This window comes from Lactuca virosa, chromosome 1 (genome assembly GCF_052849685.1).
Source record: "Lactuca virosa cultivar CGN04683 chromosome 1, Lactuca_virosa_CGN04683_v6, whole genome shotgun sequence".
Classification (NCBI taxonomy): Eukaryota; Viridiplantae; Streptophyta; class Magnoliopsida; order Asterales; family Asteraceae; genus Lactuca; species Lactuca virosa.
The window spans coordinates 57,755,158-57,774,813 of NC_136426.1; the positions used below are offsets into that span (position 1 = coordinate 57,755,158).

Here is a 19,656-nt window from a genome sequence, read left to right on the forward strand (position 1 = left end):
TAAATCGTTATCCTAAATTTTATATCGCATGATACACATTAAATGAGTACAACATATGTTAAGCACTGAAAATATTTTGTACCATGTTTTTCGATTTTACAGAGGTAATATTAATAATTATTTTGGGGTTTTTGGCAGCATTCTAAAAGGTTGGTGGAACCGTTAGTACGACGGCGTTTAACAAACCCCATCACACGCAATCAGGCATGCTATCATTTAGAAAAATCCGGGGGGCAATCTGTTTGGTTATGGTTCGAAGCATATCACGCTCCAAATTAATGGGCTTGGAGCTTCCAACCATAGCTTTCTTCCGCACATAGATATACACACTAAAGTCTGTATATGTAGGTGTATTTATAGTCGGCAACAGACCTTCTGTACTTCTCAGTATACCATTGATTATTGCTTTGACGCGAAGACTATTTGCATTCAATACAATACAATGATACATGCATCTGTAAGTCCATTAATACTGATGTTTTTTTTTTTGTTTGTGTATGTATATATATGTCAGGATGTATTGTTCTTTGGATTGAACTTCTGATTTGAATACTTTGTATGTTCCCTTTTCAGATTGATTGATTACCGTGAACTGCGTGAAGTGTTGTAATTGAGTTTTCTGATTATTGAAACCCTAATTATTCGTTGGGGGAAGTGGAGGAAGTAAGTGATCTCTTCTTCTCCTTTCATTTTTTCTTATTAGATGTTCTCTGTTCTCGATTCGAGTTGATTTATCGTTCATTTCATTGAGTGGCTTGAAATAGATATATCTGCTTAATCAAAATCGAACATATGGAGAACTGCTAATGCAATCTGAGTCCTCTTACAGTTTCTGTTTGTGAATATTACTTCAAGTTTCATCACATATTCTTTGCATTTGAACTACAATCGTAATGGAAAAACTTGAGTGAATATATGAGCATGTACAAATAGTCAAAATCAGGTAAAATTTATGGCAAATCAATTGAAAAAAAAATGTTTGATTAATGATTACTTCTTGTAGTAAGTCGATGTGACGCATCAATTTCAAATTGGACCAATATTGCCAAATTTTGCTGCTGTAACTTCATAATTTCTCAAGTCTTCTAAGAATGATTCCGCCATTCTGATCGTATTTTTCCTTGTTCTTGGCTTCTTATCGAAGAGACAAAATTAAGTTTTTTGTAATCAATGCTTATTGGTTACATTTTGTGCACCTATCAAAGAAAACAAATTCCCCGATATTCTACCAATTCTATGGGCATCAGGGACTTATTTAGCAGCTAGCAAACATTTTCAATTCACATTTTTCTTGGATAAATTTTGTCTCTTATGCTATGAACACATGTTTCTGCAGTTAGATTTCTCTAATGGCAGACCTAAAAGAGCGTCTCCTCCCACCAAAACCTGCATCAGCTATAAACCTTAGAGATGCATCATACAGGCCATCTGCATCAGGTCGCCAGCCTTTTCAAGGGGTAGATGTGTTAGGCCTCAAAAAGCGTGGTCAAGGTCTTCGTTCATGGATCCGAGTTGATGCTGCAACTGGTGATTCCCAAGTCATTGAAGTTGACAAGTTCACTATAATGAGACGTTGTGATCTTCCTGCACGTGATCTTCGCTTACTTGATCCATTATTTGTCTACCCTTCAACAATTCTTGGAAGAGAGAAGGCTATAGTTGTAAATTTGGAACAGATTCGTTGCATTATAACAGCGGATGAAGTTCTACTTTTGAATTCTCTTGATAGCTACGTGTTACAATATGTGGTGGAATTACAAAGACGATTGAAAGCTGCAGGGGGTGGTGAGGTTTGGCAATCAGAAGGAGCAGAGTTGAACAGACGGATGGGAAATTCCAATAGATCCTTAGGGGACATGTTTGGTAACACTTCACCTGACTACTTGCCCTTTGAGTTTAGGGCTCTAGAAGTTGCTCTTGAGGCTGCTTGTACATTTTTGGATACACAGGTTTGTCTTATAACCAACAATTGTTACAATTTATAAATATTAAGCATTTCAGAACTAAAAGATATAATCTTTCTTTGAATTCATCACTCATCAGGCAGCAGAATTAGAAATTGAAGCGTATCCATTGCTAGATGAACTTACATCAAAGATTAGTACTTTAAACTTGGAACGTGTTCGTAGACTGAAAAGCAGACTTGTTGCATTGACTCGAAGGGTCCAGAAGGTGATATATATTAGTCTTTGTCTCCCCTTTTTGATGACCATGATGAAAAGGGCATTTATGTCTTTTGCACATAGCAAGTGTCGGTCCTACCTTCTTCCACCTTTTTGGGTTGAACACAAAATTGCAAATTTTGTCCCATTGACATCAGTCTCTGGCCCACGTTATTCCACTTTTTTGGATGAGACAAAAAAATTGCAGTTTTTGTCTCATTGACATCAGTCTGTCAGAATCCCACCTTTTTGGGATTATTTTGACACCGAGTTGAATGCAATACAATTAATTATAGGTAAGAGATGAAATAGAGCAGCTAATGGATGATGATGGGGATATGGCTGAGATGTACCTAACTGAGAAGAAAAGGCGAATGGATTCATTATTCAGTGTTGGAGATCAGTCTGTGATTGGATACAGGTCAAATGATGGGACACAATCCATCTCTGCTCCAGTTTCTCCGGTTTCTTCACCTCCAGAAAGTCGAAGACTTGAAAAAACTGTTAGCCTTGCAAGAAGCCTTGCAAGGAGTAGTATGAGGAGTTCAGAAAGTGGCACAGAAAACATTGAGGAATTGGAGATGCTTCTAGAAGCTTATTTTGTCGTCATTGATAGCAGTCTCAATAAGTTGACATCGGTAATTTTCAATAGCTTTTTTTTTTTTTAACTTCATTCAGTGCTCTCTGGATGATGATATTTGAAAAATATTTGACATTATTTTGTCTTCTACCAGCTGAAGGAATACATTGATGACACTGAAGACTTCATCAACATCCAACTGGTATATTTCCTCCTTTATGGGGAAAACTTTATTTCCCTCATTTTCTCTATTAAGTCGTTCGAGTAAAAAAGAAACACCCATATATAGCTTACCAGATTAAGGGTAGCATGCGTGTTTGATGTAATATGTTGTATAAATAAAAAACTGTTTCAATTTTGGACCGAATGAATAAAGTGTCTGAATATGAGTAAATGACCATTTTACCCTCGGATTTGCAGGATAATGTGCGGAACCAGCTGATACAGTTTGAGCTGTTGTTGACGACTGCAACGTTTGTTGTGGCAATCTTTGGGGTGGTGGCGGGGATATTTGGGATGAATTTTATGATTCCATTGTTTGATAACCCATCGGCGTTTACATGGGTGTTGTCGATTACAGGGGTTACTGGAATCATTATATTCTGCTCATTTTTATGGTTTTTCAGGTATAAAAGATTGATGCCATTGTAGAAGATTGATGAATGGGATTATGAACAAGAAAATATATATATTCACATAAGTGTAATTGTTGTGAACATCTTTTAAAGTTAAACTGAAGCTCTCTTGTAAAGAAAATTCTGCTTGGTGAGCTTGCAATGCATAATAACTCTTTTTTACTGTTATGACCTTGTTGGGGGTGGGGGTGGGGGTTGATGATGTTGTAATTTGTCGATTTTTAACTAAAATAAATTCCAAATGTTTGGAAAATCAAATACTTTAAGTAAATGAATTCAATGGAACATAGTTTTTGAAGTACATCAATCATTTATGTATGAAAAGGAAAGTAATCTAAGTGGGACACTGTTATTTGTTAAATTAACCATTTTTTTAAGTGAGGGGTGAGCAATTATGCAAAAGAAAGAGCTTTCCTGATGCATTAAACAATGTTCTAATTTCTTTTTATGAAAAACACATGTTACATGTTTTATTTATTCTAACCCTTTTGGACTTTATTAAAGCCTAAGCACCTATTTTTCTCTTATAAATTAATTTATATTTATATAGTATCATACTTTAGTAAAAAAAATTTATGTAATAAAAAAAACTTCTGTTATAATTAAATGCTGTAAACAAATACAAATTGCATAAACTAATTGTAAATTTCTATGTCACATATCCAACAATTGGGGACTTAATATACTTTTGTATTTTTTTAAGCACCAAAGTACCCAAAAATTAAACCTAAAACGTTTTTTTTTTCGTGGTGATTAATTATCAAGGAATCACCAATATTTCATTTTAATGCAACATAGCACCTAAGAAACAATTCAATAAATATAAAACATAAAATATATGAGGTATATTTTAAGGTTTTCAACAAGAGTTTGAAGATGATATTTGTTCAATAAGTTTGTTTTTTTTTTTTTTTAGATAACAACTTTTTAGTTTTTTTAGTTTTTTTAGTTTTACATGTTGAAGTTTTAAACAAAAAACGGATAGCAACTTACGGATAACGAAAAATAAGTAGAGAGATTTATGAAATGGACCCCTCAGCTTTGCTATATTTGAAGAAACAGCAAAACACACTATAATCGATAGCTGGCAGTGGTACCACTGAGTGCGTGCAGTACTCAAATGATGTCCATCTCACGCCTTATCATTTATCTCCTCCTTATCGCCGCCGCTGCAACCACCGTCTCCGCCACCGATCACATTGTAGGCGCCAACCGTGGTTGGAATCCTGGCATCAACTACACTCTCTGGGCCAACAATCATACTTTCTATGTTGGAGACTTCATCTGTATGTATTACTTTTCTAATGATGCTTGTAATTTTTGAAATTTGTGCCTGTTTAATGGATGATACTTTCTACTGTAGCATTTAGGTACCAGAAGACGCAGTACAATGTGATTGAGGTGAACAAAACCGGTTACGACAACTGCACTCTCGACAGCGCCGTAGGGAACTGGAGCAGTGGAAAGGATTTCATTCTTCTCAACGAATCGCAGCGCTACTACTTCATCTGCGGCACCGGCGGTTGTTTTAACGGTATGAAAGTCACGATTCATGTCCTTCCGCTTCCTTCTCCTCCCTCTTCTACGGTGGCTGCTTCCAATCACTCCTCCGCTTCCGCAGCTGCCTGTAGATCCATCTTCGGCGTATTATTTATGGTTCTCGCCTCATTGTTTTAGTGTGGATTTGGCGCGATGCATTATAGTTCTAAACTGTTTGAAAGCTGTGTTGAAAATTCTGCAATCAGGTGTGTAATGTTTACTCCGATTCCTCGTGTTTTGGCGTTTTAGTTTGAGATAACATCGATTCATTTTTTTTTTTAATATTTTTTTCTACGCATTATTCGGACGAAGATTGGTGTAGCTGTGTTTCACTCAAGGTTTTCATACTTTTTGAGTTTAGGATCGAATCCTAAGATCCTACAAAATAAAATATAATTTTAATTTGTAACTTTTAATTATGAAAAATATTTCAAACATTCAATTTTTCGTTCAAAAGTTATAAAAACTTCAAAATATTAATCATAAGTCACAACACAAAATGATAAATGGTAAATTGGTAAATGATAAAAGACATAAAGTGGTAAAAAAATTTCATCTGTAAAAAGAAAAAAATCAAGGAAAGGTAGGGGATCGAATCGGATATCAATCCTACGATCTTACGATCCTATCCCAAATACGATCCATATCGTTTTTCACACCTAAAATCATAGGATCGTACGATCCTACGATCAATATCACGATTTTGACAACCATTGTTTAACTATTTGGATTGTGAGATTGCAAATCATATATAATTTATTTTAAATGTTCGGATAATATTAAAAATGTTTATTTACTTAAACATATTGATTTGTTGACATTTGATATTGGATAAGTAATGTTACGGCACATTATATCAAAGACCTTAAATTTTTATAAAAGTTCGATTTTGACATCATCTTATTTTTTCATACAATTATGACATTATGTTTTCATAAAAGTTTGATCTTGACACTATATTTTTTTATTTTGTTTCATTGTTGAACATTTAACCAGTCAGCCTAGTTCTCATGTGATGTAGCATGATGACGTGACGCTGACATGACACTTTTTGGTAACATCATTTTATGAGTGTCAAAACTTAAAAAAAAAATCTAATGACTTAATTGAATAAAAAACACGGTGTTAGAATTATACTTTTCTGAAAACTTAGTGACTTTTATGAAATTTGTCATAATAGTCAAGACTTGTTGGAGGGTTTGAGATCTTTTGTGGGAAACTTTTTTTTTTTTATCAAAACATCAAAACAAAATTGGCATCTACATATTCAGTGTCATAATCTCGTTGCTATTAGTTTGCATTCCAATCTCCATATCTTGGATTTTCTCGATGAATTCCGACCATGACCCTTCGATTTCGCATGAAGCTCGCAAATATTTTATATACTTTGTTTCATCAATGTTTTCTGGTGCAATTGTCAAACCTCTACTTAGATTGCTCCAATCACAAAACCTGACTATGTCATTGCTCGTAAGCTCTTCACTTATTTTTATATTTCCATGTCCATGTTTGTTGGGGTTTGATATTTAAGTTAAAGATAAGTCACGTTGGTGCTACTATGACGTTTAATTTCTCAAATTAGTTCTATTTGATGTTGATATTTTAATTCATATTCACATCGTTGTGTAAGAATGTTGGCGTGACTTTCTTTGTGGACGCACTTGTATGTATAAACGAGTTCTTCTAGTTTTCTGTCCATCGGTTGTTATTGCTGGATTAGTGTCTAAGCCCGTAACTATATTTAGTATGTACTTGACCCGGTTGTGCATGGTCCTTCTGGGTTGCCTTCACCAAAGCAACTTGACAAGGTAATTTGATATGAGAGAGAGGATATTATGGTTTATTAGTATATGATAAGAATAATATATTAAAGGAGAAATCATATTTATTTAATTAGTATTAGTCATAAATTAATTAGGAATTAATTTGATGACTAAAAGAGATTAATTAAATAAAGGGGTATAAACTGTCAAATGTGTGATAGTTGGATTTTGGGCTAGGAAACCTAATGGACTAGAGGGGGAACGAAAATATGATGAAAGGATCATCATATTTCGTCCAAGGCCCTATTCCAGAAGGTTCCTTGGGCTGCTTGGTGGCTAAGCTGTCCATTAGGGTTTAGACTGAAACCCTAGTAGCCTGCAAGTATAAATATGACCCCTAGGCTATGGAAATCAGCTAGACATTATTCCAAGAGAAACCCTAGGCCGATTTCTAGCATCCTCCCTCCTCTCTCTTATTGCCTTTTTGCTACTTGGTGTTTGTGATCCATTAGAGGAATTACAATTGTGATTCTAAGCTCAAGCAAAGAAGATTCAAGCTATTTGAAGATGTAAACATCTAGATCTGATGTTGTTTGTTATTTTGATAATATGTATGCTAGTTTAGGGTTTGCAAGACTTGGATTCAAAGCATGTACAATAGAGAAACCTAGATCCAAGCATTAGGGTTTGTATGAGCACATAGGATTGTTTCTTATGCGTAAAACCCATCAGTGGTATGAGAGTCTTGATTGGTTTCAACTGTATGTGATGCTTAACTGTTTTGCTTGCTGAAAATCGAGTTTTTTGCCTCTGCCCGACTCAACTCGGCGAGTCAGCATCTGGACTCGGCGAGTTGGCCCCTACTCGGCGAGTTCAGAGCTGACTCGGCGAGTTCGAGCGTCAGACAGAGGATATTTCGGGATTTAGTTGCTGTTTTGACTTGGATACAATGCCTAAATCGTTTTTTGAAGTTAAAATCCGAATTTTAATCTTAATTAAATGATTATCCTTGCCAAAACAATAGATAATTTCAAATCTTTTGAATATTGGTTGTTTATATAAATATGGATTATTTAAAATTATTTGGTAATTATCTAATGACTAAATAAAGTTAGATCAAATATAGATAATTATGAAATTAATTGTTTAATTTAAATTATGTGTTATTTGATCCCTTATGTTTTGAAAAGTTCAAAACTTGCCCTCAAGTTTTGAAATTTGAATTTTGTGATTAGAAGTTTAATTTGAAAATTTAAATTTCAAACCCTTAGAATTTTACAAGCTTAAAATTCAACCTTATGCTATTATATTATTACAAGATTAATTAATATATATGTATAAGAATAAGCTAGTCTTATCGCTAGTAGGCCTCATTCACGAAGCCAGTCTATAAGGTGGGTATAAGGTTGCTGCCTATAAAATGGCGCTTAATGGGTGTACACTCACACCTACCGCTTGCTTGACTGGTGGAGGGTCGTTAGCCGAACGGATAGGATAGGGCATTTAATTCATCATTATAAGTATAATGGAAATATTAAAGTAACTACATTGTTTTATAAATTCCCAATCTTAGTTACTTTAGGGTAAAATGTGAAAATGATGCTACTCCATGGAATTACACTTTGTACCCCTGTCAAACGTTAGTGAAGCGTGCGTGGTTAACCGGCACACTAATTTGGGATTGACATTGGTGACAAAGGGTGGCTCGAGGTTTTATCATAGATCAATGGAGCGTGCGTGGCTAACCAGCACATTGATTAGGTGATGAAGACATTGAGTGCGCCATGTTGATTCGCATGGTTATTCACAAACTTATTTGCGATCCTCGGCATCCCAGTCGCAAATCTGAAGTGCATATCGAGATTTAAACATGCCATTGAAATGTTCAATGAATCTCAAAAGAAATCAAGGAATTTTCAAATACATTTAAAACTTAATTCTTTTCGTTTTGCATGGTGAAAATTAGTGAATCGTCATTCACTTACCTTCAATATTATTTACTTTTAGATTACGGCATCCCTTTTCTAAGTTGTATATAATGTTGTTGGATCCTAGCCCTAATTTCTCATTTGGGTGTTTAATTGGGGATTCATTTCTAATCAAACCTTGTTCCTTTCTATTTCAGATGTCTAATGCAAACGCAAACAACAACACTTCTGGGTCGTTCTCGTTGATGAACATGTGTCAAAAGGTGACATTTGATGGCTCGAACTTCAACGAGTGGATGAGATACATTCGCATGATAACTCGCTACGAGGACAAAGAATATGTCCTCGACGAGAAGCTAGAGAAGATTAACCCAGAAGAAGCTAGAGAAGATTAACCCAGAAGAAGCTACTCCTGAAGAGCTGGCCGCCTTTGAGGCCCACGAGCGTGATGCAACGAAAGTTCATTGCATCATGTTGGCCACCATGAACCTCGAACTCCAAAAGTCCTATGAGGACATGTATCCATATGAAATGCATCAAGATTTGCTGGACAGGTACCACCAGAGCGCGAGGCAAGAGCGCTATGAGATCATCACCAACATGATCACCGCTAGGATGGGAAGTGGAGAATCCCTAACATCTCATTTGCAAAGAATGCAAAGGTATGTTGATCGTCTTCACAAACTTAATGTTAAGTTTGATGAGGATTTGGCTATCGACATCATCCTCCACTCCTTGCCTTCCTGCTACAACCAAGTCAGGATGACCTACCACATGAACAAGGAAGAGGTCACCCTGAGTAAACTCCAAGGGCTCCTGAGGACAGCTGAGAGCAACCTCAAGGACAAATCTGTTGCATCATCCTCTACTGTAGCTGCTCCTGTGTTGGCAATTAGCCAAGGAAAGGGTAAGAAGAGGAAGGCTCCTTCCAAGAGCCACCATAAGGGTAAGACCCAAGATGGTTCCTCTTCTAGTGGGACCAAAGCAGGTTCTATTAAACCCTCTTCTGACCCCAAGGAAGCAGAGTGCTTCTACTGCCACCAGAAGGGCCACTGGAAACGAAGTTGCCCCAAGTATCTGCAGGATATCAAGGATGGGAAGATAAAGCCCACCTTCGCAGGTATGTATTTAATTAAATCTAATAACTCATCACTTGCTACTTCATGGGTCCTTGATACAGGATGTGGTTACCACATTTGTTCTGATTTGCAGGGGCTAAGAAAAAGTAGGGAAGTGGAGCATGGAAGGATAAGCTTGATCATGGGAAACAAGAAGTCTTCACCAGTAACCAAGATCGGAGTTTATTCCTTAGTGTTGAGTAATGGGTTAGGACTAGATTTAAATAATTGTTGCTATTCGCCAGATATGGCAAGGAACATCATTTCTTTTCATGGATTGTTTAGACAAGGTTTCAGATATTCGTTTGATAATAGTAATGGTTCTATTAATGCTTATTTGAATGGTGTCTTTTATTTCAATGCATTACCTTGTAATGGGATTTATGAATATGTGTTAGTTATTGGTAATTTAGGAAATGATGTTTTGAATATTGATTCGTCCACAAGTTTGGACAAAGCATGCTTGTGGCATTGTCGCCTTGGCCATGTTAACAAGAAACGCATAGCCCAACTCCAAAAGGATGGAGTCTTGGAGTCATTCGACCTTAGGGACGATGACGTGTGCGAGTCTTGTTTGCTTGGGAAGATGACCAAGTCACCCTTTACTGGCTCATGTGAAAGGGGTGAGGGTGTATTGGATCTCATACATACAGATGTATGTGGACCCTTTAGATCCACCACAAGGGACGCTTGTCGCTTCTACGTGACTTTTACAGACGATTATAGCAGATATGGATATATCTACTTAATCAAACAGAAGTCAGAAACCTTTGAAAAGTTCAAAGAGTTCAAGAATGAAGTGGAGAATCAGTTGGGCAGGAAAATCAAGATGCTTCGATCTGATCGAGGAGGAGAGTACCTAAGTCTTGAATTTCACGACTATCTAAAAGAATGCGGAATAGTTTCACAATTGACGCCTCCTAGAACGCCACAATTGAATGGTGTGGCTGAGAGACGTAATCGAACCTTGTTGGACATGGTTCGCTCTATGATGAGTCGTGCTTCGTTTCCAATCTCATTCTGGGGGTATGCCTTAGAGACTGCCGCCCATATCCTTAACTTAGTTCCCACCAAGAAGGTTACCAAGACACCTCACGAGATGTGGACAGGGAAAGCTCCCTCGTTAGCACATATCAAGGTTTGGGGTTGTGAAGCTTTCGTAAGACGAGAGACTCACGACAAGCTAGAACCTCGTAGTGAGAAGTGTTATTTCATCGGCTACCCACAGAAGTCTTTTGGCTATCTCTTCTATAGACCAAGTGACAATGTTGTCTTTGTTGCTAGGAGAGGGGTTTTCAGAGAGAGAGAACTCATAAGTCAAAGAGACAGTGGGAGTCAGATTGACCTTGAAGAGCTTCAAGAGTCAGGAGATGAAGGAACCTCTGACACTGGCATGCAACCTGAGGAGGAAACTCCTGTTGAACCAATTGACCAGTCCTTACCTCTCAGACGTTCAAGTAGAGTTGTTGCTCCACCCCAGTTTTATGGTTTCCATATTACTACTGCCGGGGATACGTTTATTAGTGATAGTACACTAGTAAATCTGGACGAACCTAATAGCTACAAGGAAGCCATGGCAGGCCCAGAGTCTGATAAATGGAAAGAGGCAATGGACAGCGAGATTCAGTCCATGTATGACAACCAAGTTTGGAATTTGGTTGATAATGTACCAGGTCGTAAGACGGTCGGGTGCAAGTGGGTCTTCAAGAAGAAGACAGACATGGATGGGAAAGTGCACACTTATAAAGCGCGATTGGTCGCAAAGGGCTTTACTCAAACTCCTGGAGTTGACTATGATGAGACCTTTTCGCCAGTTGCCAAAATAAAGTCTATTAGGGTAATGCTCGCAATAGCTGCGTTTCATGATTATGAAATCTGGCAGATGGACGTAAAAACCACTTTCCTAAATGGGAAGTTGGCTGAGGATGTTTACATGAATCAGCCAGAGGGTTTCGTCGATGCGAAGCATCCAAATAGAGTATGCAAGCTTGAGAAATCCATTTATGGATTAAAGCAAGCATCTCGCAGATGGAATCTTTGTTTTGACGAGAAAGTCAAAGAGTTTGGTTTTCTGCGAAACGAGGATGAGTCATGTGTGTATGTCAAGGCCAGTGGGAGTATAGTGAGCTTCCTCGTATTGTATGTCGATGACATACTACTCATAGGAAACGACATTCCAACCTTGCAGGAAGTAAAGTCCTGGCTTGGGAAGTGTTTCGCTATGAAGGACCTCGGAGAAGCTGCATATATTCTGGGAATAAGGATAGTGAGAGATAGAAGTAAGAGACTGATAGGACTCAGTCAGGATACATATTTGGAAAAGGTACTAAAACGTTTAAGTATGGAAAATTCCAAGAGAGGGGAGTTACCAATCCAACGCAATACCAAACTGAGTAAGACTCAGAGCCCAAGTACAGAGGCAGAGATAGCAGATATGAGCCGAGTACCTTACGCTTCCGCAGTTGGCTCGATTATGTACGCTATGACCTGTACTCGCCCTGATGTGGCTTTCGCTTTGAGCATGGTCAGCAGATATCAAGGGAACCCCGGTAGAGCACATTGGATTGCTGTCAAGAATATTCTTAAGTACCTACGAAGGACCAAGGAATGGTTTCTAGTCCTCGGTGGGAGTGATGACTTAAGGGTGCGAGGGTACAGTGACGCTAGTTTCCAGACAGATCGGGATAATTACCGATCACAGTCGGGCTGGGTCTTTACCCTGAATGGAGGAGCAGTGACTTGGAAGAGTTCCAAGCAAGAGACCGTAGCTGATTCAACGTGCGAATCGGAGTACATTGCGGCAAGCGAAGCGTCAAAGGAGGCTATATGGTTGAAGAACTTCATAGGAGACCTTGGAGTTGTGCCAACCATAAAGGAGCCCATGGAAATTTTCTGTGATAATGAAGGAGCGGTTGCCTTGACCAAGGAACCAAGGGATCATGGCAGATTTCGACATATCGACAGGAAATATCATTTTATTAGACATCGGGTAGAAGAGGGACTCCTCGTTGTGAAGAGGGTATCGTCAGAAGATAACTCAGCAGATCCCCTTACGAAGGGACTGAGTAGGGTCAAGCATTTGAAGCACGCTAGGAGCATTGGGCTAAAGGACGATAATAGTTTAGATTAGATAGGTAGGAAACTTGTAATAGATAATTTTATATTCAACATTTGATGATTAAATAAAGGTGTTTTATTTATAAGAAAGTTACTATCCTATGTTGATTATTTATCTATTGTTTCAATTTTTGCATGTTTTGACTTCCTGAATAATAAGATTATTCGAACAGTCCACAATCGATCATATGTTGGAAGTAGATATGAAAGAAGATTGTCATAAATTAGTTTGTAGATTGTCTAAAAGGTTTTAGACATAACAAAGGTTTGCTGCAAAGTTTATGAGTGCTTATGAAATATGTTTTGAGCATTGGAATAAACCCGTACTTGCTAGTATCACTTCTTGAATGTTATCATAAGTGATCGCAAGATGATAATATCATATAATCTTAAAACCTAGAGATATGGTTGTTGTTTGCTAGTTGATTATATATTGATAATACGAAAACGCATCAGTAACTTGATGTTATAAAATGTATTATTGTGTGTAACTTAGCTAGTAGATAATAAGAGCATATAAGTCGAAGTTTATCTGTTCCTTTTATTCTGAGAGGATAAAAGCGATATCTTGGCCACTCGATGATTTGGTTTGAATTATGTGTCGGGCCCGGTCAGGATGATGTTGATGTGTTCAACTGAATTCTATGTCGAACGAATCAGAGATCGAGAAACAAAATGCTAGACAATAAGTATTGTCTGCATGATATCTAGAACAGAGGATTATACGATCCCTTATCTGAAGGACAGGATTTTGATCAGAGTGACAAAAGCGTATAAGAGCTACGATTGCTAATCGGATTCTGAAGACGTATGTGAGATATAGTTACTAGACTTATTCAAGTGGGAGACTGTTGGATTAGTGTCTAAGCCCGTAACTATATTTGGTATGTACTTGACCCGGTTGTGCATGGTCCTTCTGGGTTGCCTTCACCAAAGCAACTTGACAAGGTAATTTGATATGAGAGAGAGGATATTATGGTTTATTAGTATATGATAAGAATAATATATTAAAGGAGAAATCATATTTATTTAATTAGTATTAGTCATAAATTAATTAGGAATTAATTTGGTGACTAAAAGAGATTAATTAAATAAAGGGGTATAAACTGTCAAATGTGTGATAGTTGGATTTTGGGCTAGGAAACCTAATGGACTAGAGGGGGAACGAAAATATGATGAAAGGATCATCATATTTCGTCCAAGGCCCTATTCCAGAAGGTTCCTTGGGCTGCTTGGTGGCTAAGCTGTCCATTAGGGTTTAGACTGAAACCCTAGTAGCTTGCAAGTATAAATATGACCCCTAGGCTATGGAAATCAGCTAGACATTATTCCAAGAGAAACCCTAGGCCGATTTCTAGCATCCTCCCTCCTCTCTCTTATTGCCTTTTTGCTACTTGGTGTTTGTGATCCATTAGAGGAATTACAATTGTGATTCTAAGCTCAAGCAAAGAAGATTCAAGCTATTTGAAGAGGTAAACATCTAGATCTGATGTTGTTTGTTATTTTGATAATATGTATGCTAGTTTAGGGTTTGCAAGACTTGGATTCAAAGCATGTACAATAGAGAAACCTAGATCCAAGCATTAGGGTTTGTATGAGCACATAGGATTGTTTCTTATGCATAAAACCCATCAGTTATGGTCTAGTAATCGCAATTCTTTTTAAAATAAAAAGTTCTGATTTTTCATTCGTTACAGATTTATGATAACAGTTAATGCATAGATATTGTAGCCTCAAATGGTGGTCACTGGAACTTCTTGTCTTAATATTCAACTTGTTACGAAATCCACAACTTGAAACAACACTTCTTTCCATATAATCTTTCACTTCGTCCAAAAAGTTTAGGGCATCCACAATGCATTGAATTCTTTATAGTTCAATGGATAGACACATACAAATAATTCTATAATGCATTGAATTCATTTTGTCCACTAATTTTAGGCATTCCACATCAGCATCAAGGATGTCGGACATTGGAATACAAACTAATGACATCGAGATTATTGCATTGCATGTGTACATACCAATTTTGTTTTGTTGTTTTCCTTCAAAAATCTAGCCCACCAAGGGTCTCCTACCGTCAAGCAAGTCATGATTATTATGTTATAACAAGTGTAAATTTAATAAAACACACTAAATTTTCAGAAAAGTTCGATTTTGACACTATGTTTTTTCTGTAACTCCCCAAATTCAGAAGGTCAAGAAAGGAAAGGAAAAACCCTAAGTCAATGAGGCAACTCGTCGAGTCCAAGGAAGAACTCGACGAGTCGGAGCGAGTACCGTATCACAGATTAAGTGGCCGAATCGGCGAGTCGGGGGACTGACTCGGTGAGTCTGGTCTGGGTTGGGAAACCCTAAAATCGGGTCCTTGTGCCCTATTTAAGGATCTCATTCCTCTCCCCTCAGCCTCATTTGTAGCCTCCACTGTCCAGAACCTAACCCCCGAAACCCTAGTGTTCTCCTTGAGTTTGTGAGCCATTTGTGAGTAATTTTAGAAGCTCTTGAAGACTAGAAGAAAGAGAAGGAGTTGGAGGATTTAAGGAGAAGTTGTAGATCCAGAAGTAGCTCCTCATCCTCATCATTTTCTGGTAATCAAGTTCCTACCTTGACCTATGGTTTCTTAGATCTCCTTATGTCCCTTTTATGAGAGTTATGGTCCATGGAGCTTGACCTTTGGGACAAGGACGTCCCAAGCAGAGATCTGGGCACTCTTGAGCTTTAGAAGCTCAGGGTTGCCAACTTTATCCAGTTAGGGCTCCATTTTATGGCTTAGACCTTCATTTTGGCTTGGATTAAGTGTTCTAGCTTTATGGCACCTTGCATGAACGTAAAGTTAGCAACTTTACGTGTAATGCTAGCCTTAGGAGTCCAGATCTATGAGTTGGAAGTGTTGGAATGATTGTAATCGACTGAATGGAGATGACACAAAGAGGACTCGGCGAGTCGATTCATGGACTCGGCGAGTCGGGTCACAAACCCTAATCTCTTCTGGATGTGAGTCGAATCAGTGAGTCGAGGTGGTACCTCAGTGGGTTGGACATGACTAGGACTCGGAGGTTGAAGGACTCGACGAGTCATGGGGTGACTCGGCGAGTCGAGTCGCGAGTGGTAGGGTTTCTGAGTTTATGAACTCGGCGAGTCGGTAGGCTGACTCGGCGAGTAGGGTCAACCTGGAAGGTTGACTTTGACCATGACTTTGACCTTGAGCAGGACTTTGACTTTGGCCAGAGTTGACTTAGTTTGACTTCTGGAGGGCATTGTGGGACTAAGTGTTATATTGGTATTGGTAGCTCGGGGAGCTAGAGGAGCAGCGGTACGGGGAGTTGCCAGATAACAGTCAGGAGGGTATCAGCAAGAGCTTCAGCAGTGCAAGGTGAGTCTCCTCACTGTGTGCATGGGTCTACGACCACAATGTCAGCCCATTATGTTTATGTTTATGTATAGTAGGAAGACCCGGGGGTTAGCCCTAGGCACTCATTGTGACATGTTTCAGATTTAGATCCGCTACCGGGGTTAGCCCGATGTAGTTTATATGTTCCGGATTTCGGTCCGATGTCGGGTGGTACCCGAGGCAGTAGTGTATGTGTAGTTATACTTATTGTCTTTGTGATACTTGTATGTGTCTGGTAGGGAGGTGAGTTCGGGAGAGGCCTAGTATCTCATCACTAGCCGAGTACAGACGGGGTTCCGTATCTCATTAGCAGCAGAGCAGGGGCGAGACCCGAGTTAGGAGGGAGGTGAGTGTAGACGGGGGCCCGTATCTCACTATCAGTAGGAGTGTGGACAGGGTTCCATGACTCATCAGTAGCAGGATAGGGGTGGGGCCCAAGATAGGCGAGGCCTTAGTACAGGAATACAGTAGAGTAGGTTTAGCTTATGTGTTATGTGCTATGATATGTGTTGTATATGTTTAGCGGGCGGGGCCCGGAGACAGGCATGGCCTAAGAAAGACAGAACTGTATACCGAGCGGGGCTCGATGCCAGGCGGGGCCTGATGCCGGGCGGGGCCCGATGCCGGAGTTAGTCCGATGCGGGCAAGTCCCGATGCAGCGGACGGGGCCCCGATATGTGGTTATGTATGTGGTGTGTGGTAGATTGGGGAACTCACTAAGCTTCGTGCTTACAGTTTTCAGTTTTGGTTTCAGGTACTTCCGGCAGCGGAGGGAGGAGCTCGGGGTGATCGCATGGCACACACCATAGTTTGTTTAGCCTGTGATGTTTTACTCTGATAAAAAGAATATGTTTTGAGATTATACTCTGATAGATATAACAGTTTTTGTTTATGAATGAAATGGTGGATAATTATGGCTTTCAATAATGATTTAAAAATGAAATTTTCGGACCGTATTTTTGGGATGTTACATTTTCAATTATGTCACTAGGTTCTTTTCTTTCAATTTTAACACCCAGAAAATAATACCACCAAAGAATGTCACATCATCGCAGATTGACACGTCCATATGTTATGTCCGTTATCAATTGAATTGACTGGCTAAATGGTCAACAATGAAACAAATTAGAAAATATAGTGTCAAACTGAAATTTTGTGAAAACTTAGTGTCTTAATTGTAAAAAGTAACACGGTGTCAAAATCGAACTTTGTTGAAAACTTAGTGTCTTTTATGTAATTTCTCCTTTAATCTAACTATTTTGTTTAAAACTTCTGACACTTGATATGCTGATAATTTTTGTTTTTTTTAAAATGATAAATTGTTTTATAAAAATAATATACAAATTATATACTTTTTCACTTAAACCTTTTTCTAAAACAATTTTTACAATTTTTAATACCATTTTCGTTTCCATAACTATGTATTTCTTTTTTAAAAGGATTTTACATTTCCAAAACAATTTTATTTAATTAAAACTAGGGTTAAATGTTGTGTTATTTCGCAAAAAAATTATTAAAAAATGTGTGCTAGTGCATGAAAAATATATATAAGAAACCCTGAAAAAATTATTTTTTGGGATAAATGTTGTGTTATTTTGCAAAAATATAAATATATATACAAACCATGCAAAAATAAAAAATGTAAAAGTCCTAAAAAAACAAAAGGAAATCATAATTTAAATAAAATTAAAATACGTCTAAATGATATACTTTAGGTGTTAAATTTGTACTTGTGTCATTTTTAAACACCAAAATATTAAGAGAAATAAATTGGTGGGTGGTTTTTGAATAAAGAATAGAGTAATTTATACGAATTGTCCCTGGTGAAGCTGTCAAAATGTACGTTTAATCTCTAGTTTCAAAAATTAACTTGAATAATCCCTCGTTTGGTTTAATGTTGCACGTTTTATCCTTGAAAAACGATTTTGTTGCGAACTTAGTCTGTGCCAGAATTGAAATGACTATAATACCCTTATGTTTTTATTTTTCAATTTTTTTAATGTTTTATTATTAATTTCAATTAAAAAAAGAGTAAATTACATAATTGAAATGACAATCCCTCCCTCCTTCACTTTGCCAACTCCATGTACCCCTTTAGTTTGATATTGATCGTAAAGTACAACAAACACAAAACACATAAACACAATAGCGCCACCGGAAATCGCCGGTCTACCGAAAACCCGGGCCACCGCCGTTCCATCTCTACCTCTCATCTACCACCGTTTGTATCCCTCTTTTACCATCTAAACTCGTCAGATGTTCTAGCCTCTCTTAAACAAATATGTCTCTTCTTCACCTCCGACTACCTACTTTGTTTCTCCCTTCTCTCAGAACGACGTTTCTCTCTTACATCTTAGATTATCTAGGATGCTATCGATTTCCGGCTAGGGTTATTGTTGAAACAAAAGGTTTTTGGCAAGATACAATCGATTTCCAGCAAGAACAACAAGATACACTCAATTTCCAACTAAATATAGGGTTTCCGTTACGTAGATGGTTTCTGGCTAGGCCGCTAGGGTTTCTCGACGGACTGTAGATCTGTAACGTTCTATTGTAGTTCTAAAAACGATGGTCCCTCTATCTCTCCTCTCGGTATCGCACCAGCACACACACAAGGTGTGTGCTTTATGTTTCTCTGTTATTTTCTCCCCAGATTAGTAACACAATAGATGAAGTGTGCAAGATGATGGGGTGGTTGTCGGAGGTTCGATTTATGTTTTGGATCTCCGTCACCTACGCTGCCGGATCTACAACACTGTCACCAGAATCATCTGACTCAGTGGTTCATCTGTGTAGAGCTGTTGGAGTCGTGAAAGGTGGTTCTAAAACAATCGGTGGTTCCATCTTCCCTAAACTCAACTGGACCTCCCCTAAATCATCCGATTCAATGGTTCATGATCTTTGCCACACTTATGATTTTTGTAGTAACTATAATGCTCCTAGACCTGATTGTTTCTTCCTTGCCCTCCGGAAATGGTACCCAGCTCTCCACCAGGAAATGGAATGGTCTTTGAATTTACCGATGGTGGTGTTGGTCAATGACAAAGAAGAAGGGCCATATATTTAATTAAACATTTTAACAGATTAATCATTAATAAATAATAAATAAATCAAAAAAAATAAATAAGGGCAAAATTGTCTTTTTATGTCCGAAGGGATGAAGCGTGTAAGCTTTATACGGACGATCCGAGTTAATTTTTGAAAATATGGACTGAACGTGTATTTTGACATCTGCACGAGGGACAATTTATGTAATTTACTCTAAAGAATAAGAATGTAGGGACTATTTTGTAAAGTGGATGATTAGGGGGTGGAAAGTGCCAACATACGAAAGTATAAGGGACCAAATTTGAAAACATAAGTAACTTTTATTGCCAAAGTTTGAAATAAAATACTTTTGTGGCAAAGCGGATGATTACGGGT

General features: G+C 38.0%; 2 protein-coding genes across 3 annotated transcripts; both read left to right on the forward strand.

Annotated features, from left to right (window-relative positions):
• Positions 1-213: 213 nt before the first annotated feature.
• On the forward strand, positions 214-3,545 carry LOC145134130 (magnesium transporter MRS2-1-like). Of its 2 annotated transcripts, XM_079069101.1 has the most exons (8): positions 214-457; positions 574-663; positions 830-943; positions 1,337-1,949; positions 2,044-2,172; positions 2,459-2,800; positions 2,897-2,944; positions 3,163-3,545. In XM_079069101.1, the coding sequence occupies exons 4-8, from the start codon at positions 1,350-1,352 to the stop codon at positions 3,391-3,393; spliced, it is 1,350 nt and encodes a 449-aa protein (XP_078925227.1). In that variant the 5' UTR covers positions 214-457; positions 574-663; positions 830-943; positions 1,337-1,349; the 3' UTR covers positions 3,394-3,545. The 2 variants fall into 2 exon arrangements, with proteins under 2 accessions (XP_078925227.1, XP_078925180.1); XM_079069054.1 differs by lacking the exon at positions 830-943 and having other exon boundaries at positions 215-457.
• An 885-nt stretch (positions 3,546-4,430) lies between these two features.
• Positions 4,431-5,198, forward strand: LOC145134385 (early nodulin-like protein 17). Its single transcript, XM_079069266.1, has 2 exons — positions 4,431-4,663; positions 4,741-5,198. The coding sequence occupies exons 1-2, from the start codon at positions 4,498-4,500 to the stop codon at positions 5,052-5,054; spliced, it is 480 nt and encodes a 159-aa protein (XP_078925392.1). The 5' UTR covers positions 4,431-4,497; the 3' UTR covers positions 5,055-5,198.
• The last annotated feature ends 14,458 nt before the right edge of the window (positions 5,199-19,656 follow it).

Bases quoted from the DNA above. Each gene is read 5' to 3' on its own strand.
- LOC145134385 (XM_079069266.1), top strand. From the start codon at position 4,498: ATGATGTCCATCTCACGCCTTATCATTTATCTCCTCCTTATCGCCGCC. The intron at 4,664-4,740 runs GTATGTATTACT...TTTCTACTGTAG, and splicing joins CTATGTTGGAGACTTCATCT to CATTTAGGTACCAGAAGACG.
- LOC145134130 (XM_079069101.1), top strand. From the start codon at position 1,350: ATGGCAGACCTAAAAGAGCGTCTCCTCCCACCAAAACCTGCATCAGCT. The intron at 1,950-2,043 runs GTTTGTCTTATA...ATCACTCATCAG, and splicing joins GTACATTTTTGGATACACAG to GCAGCAGAATTAGAAATTGA. The intron at 2,801-2,896 runs GTAATTTTCAAT...GTCTTCTACCAG, and splicing joins GTCTCAATAAGTTGACATCG to CTGAAGGAATACATTGATGA.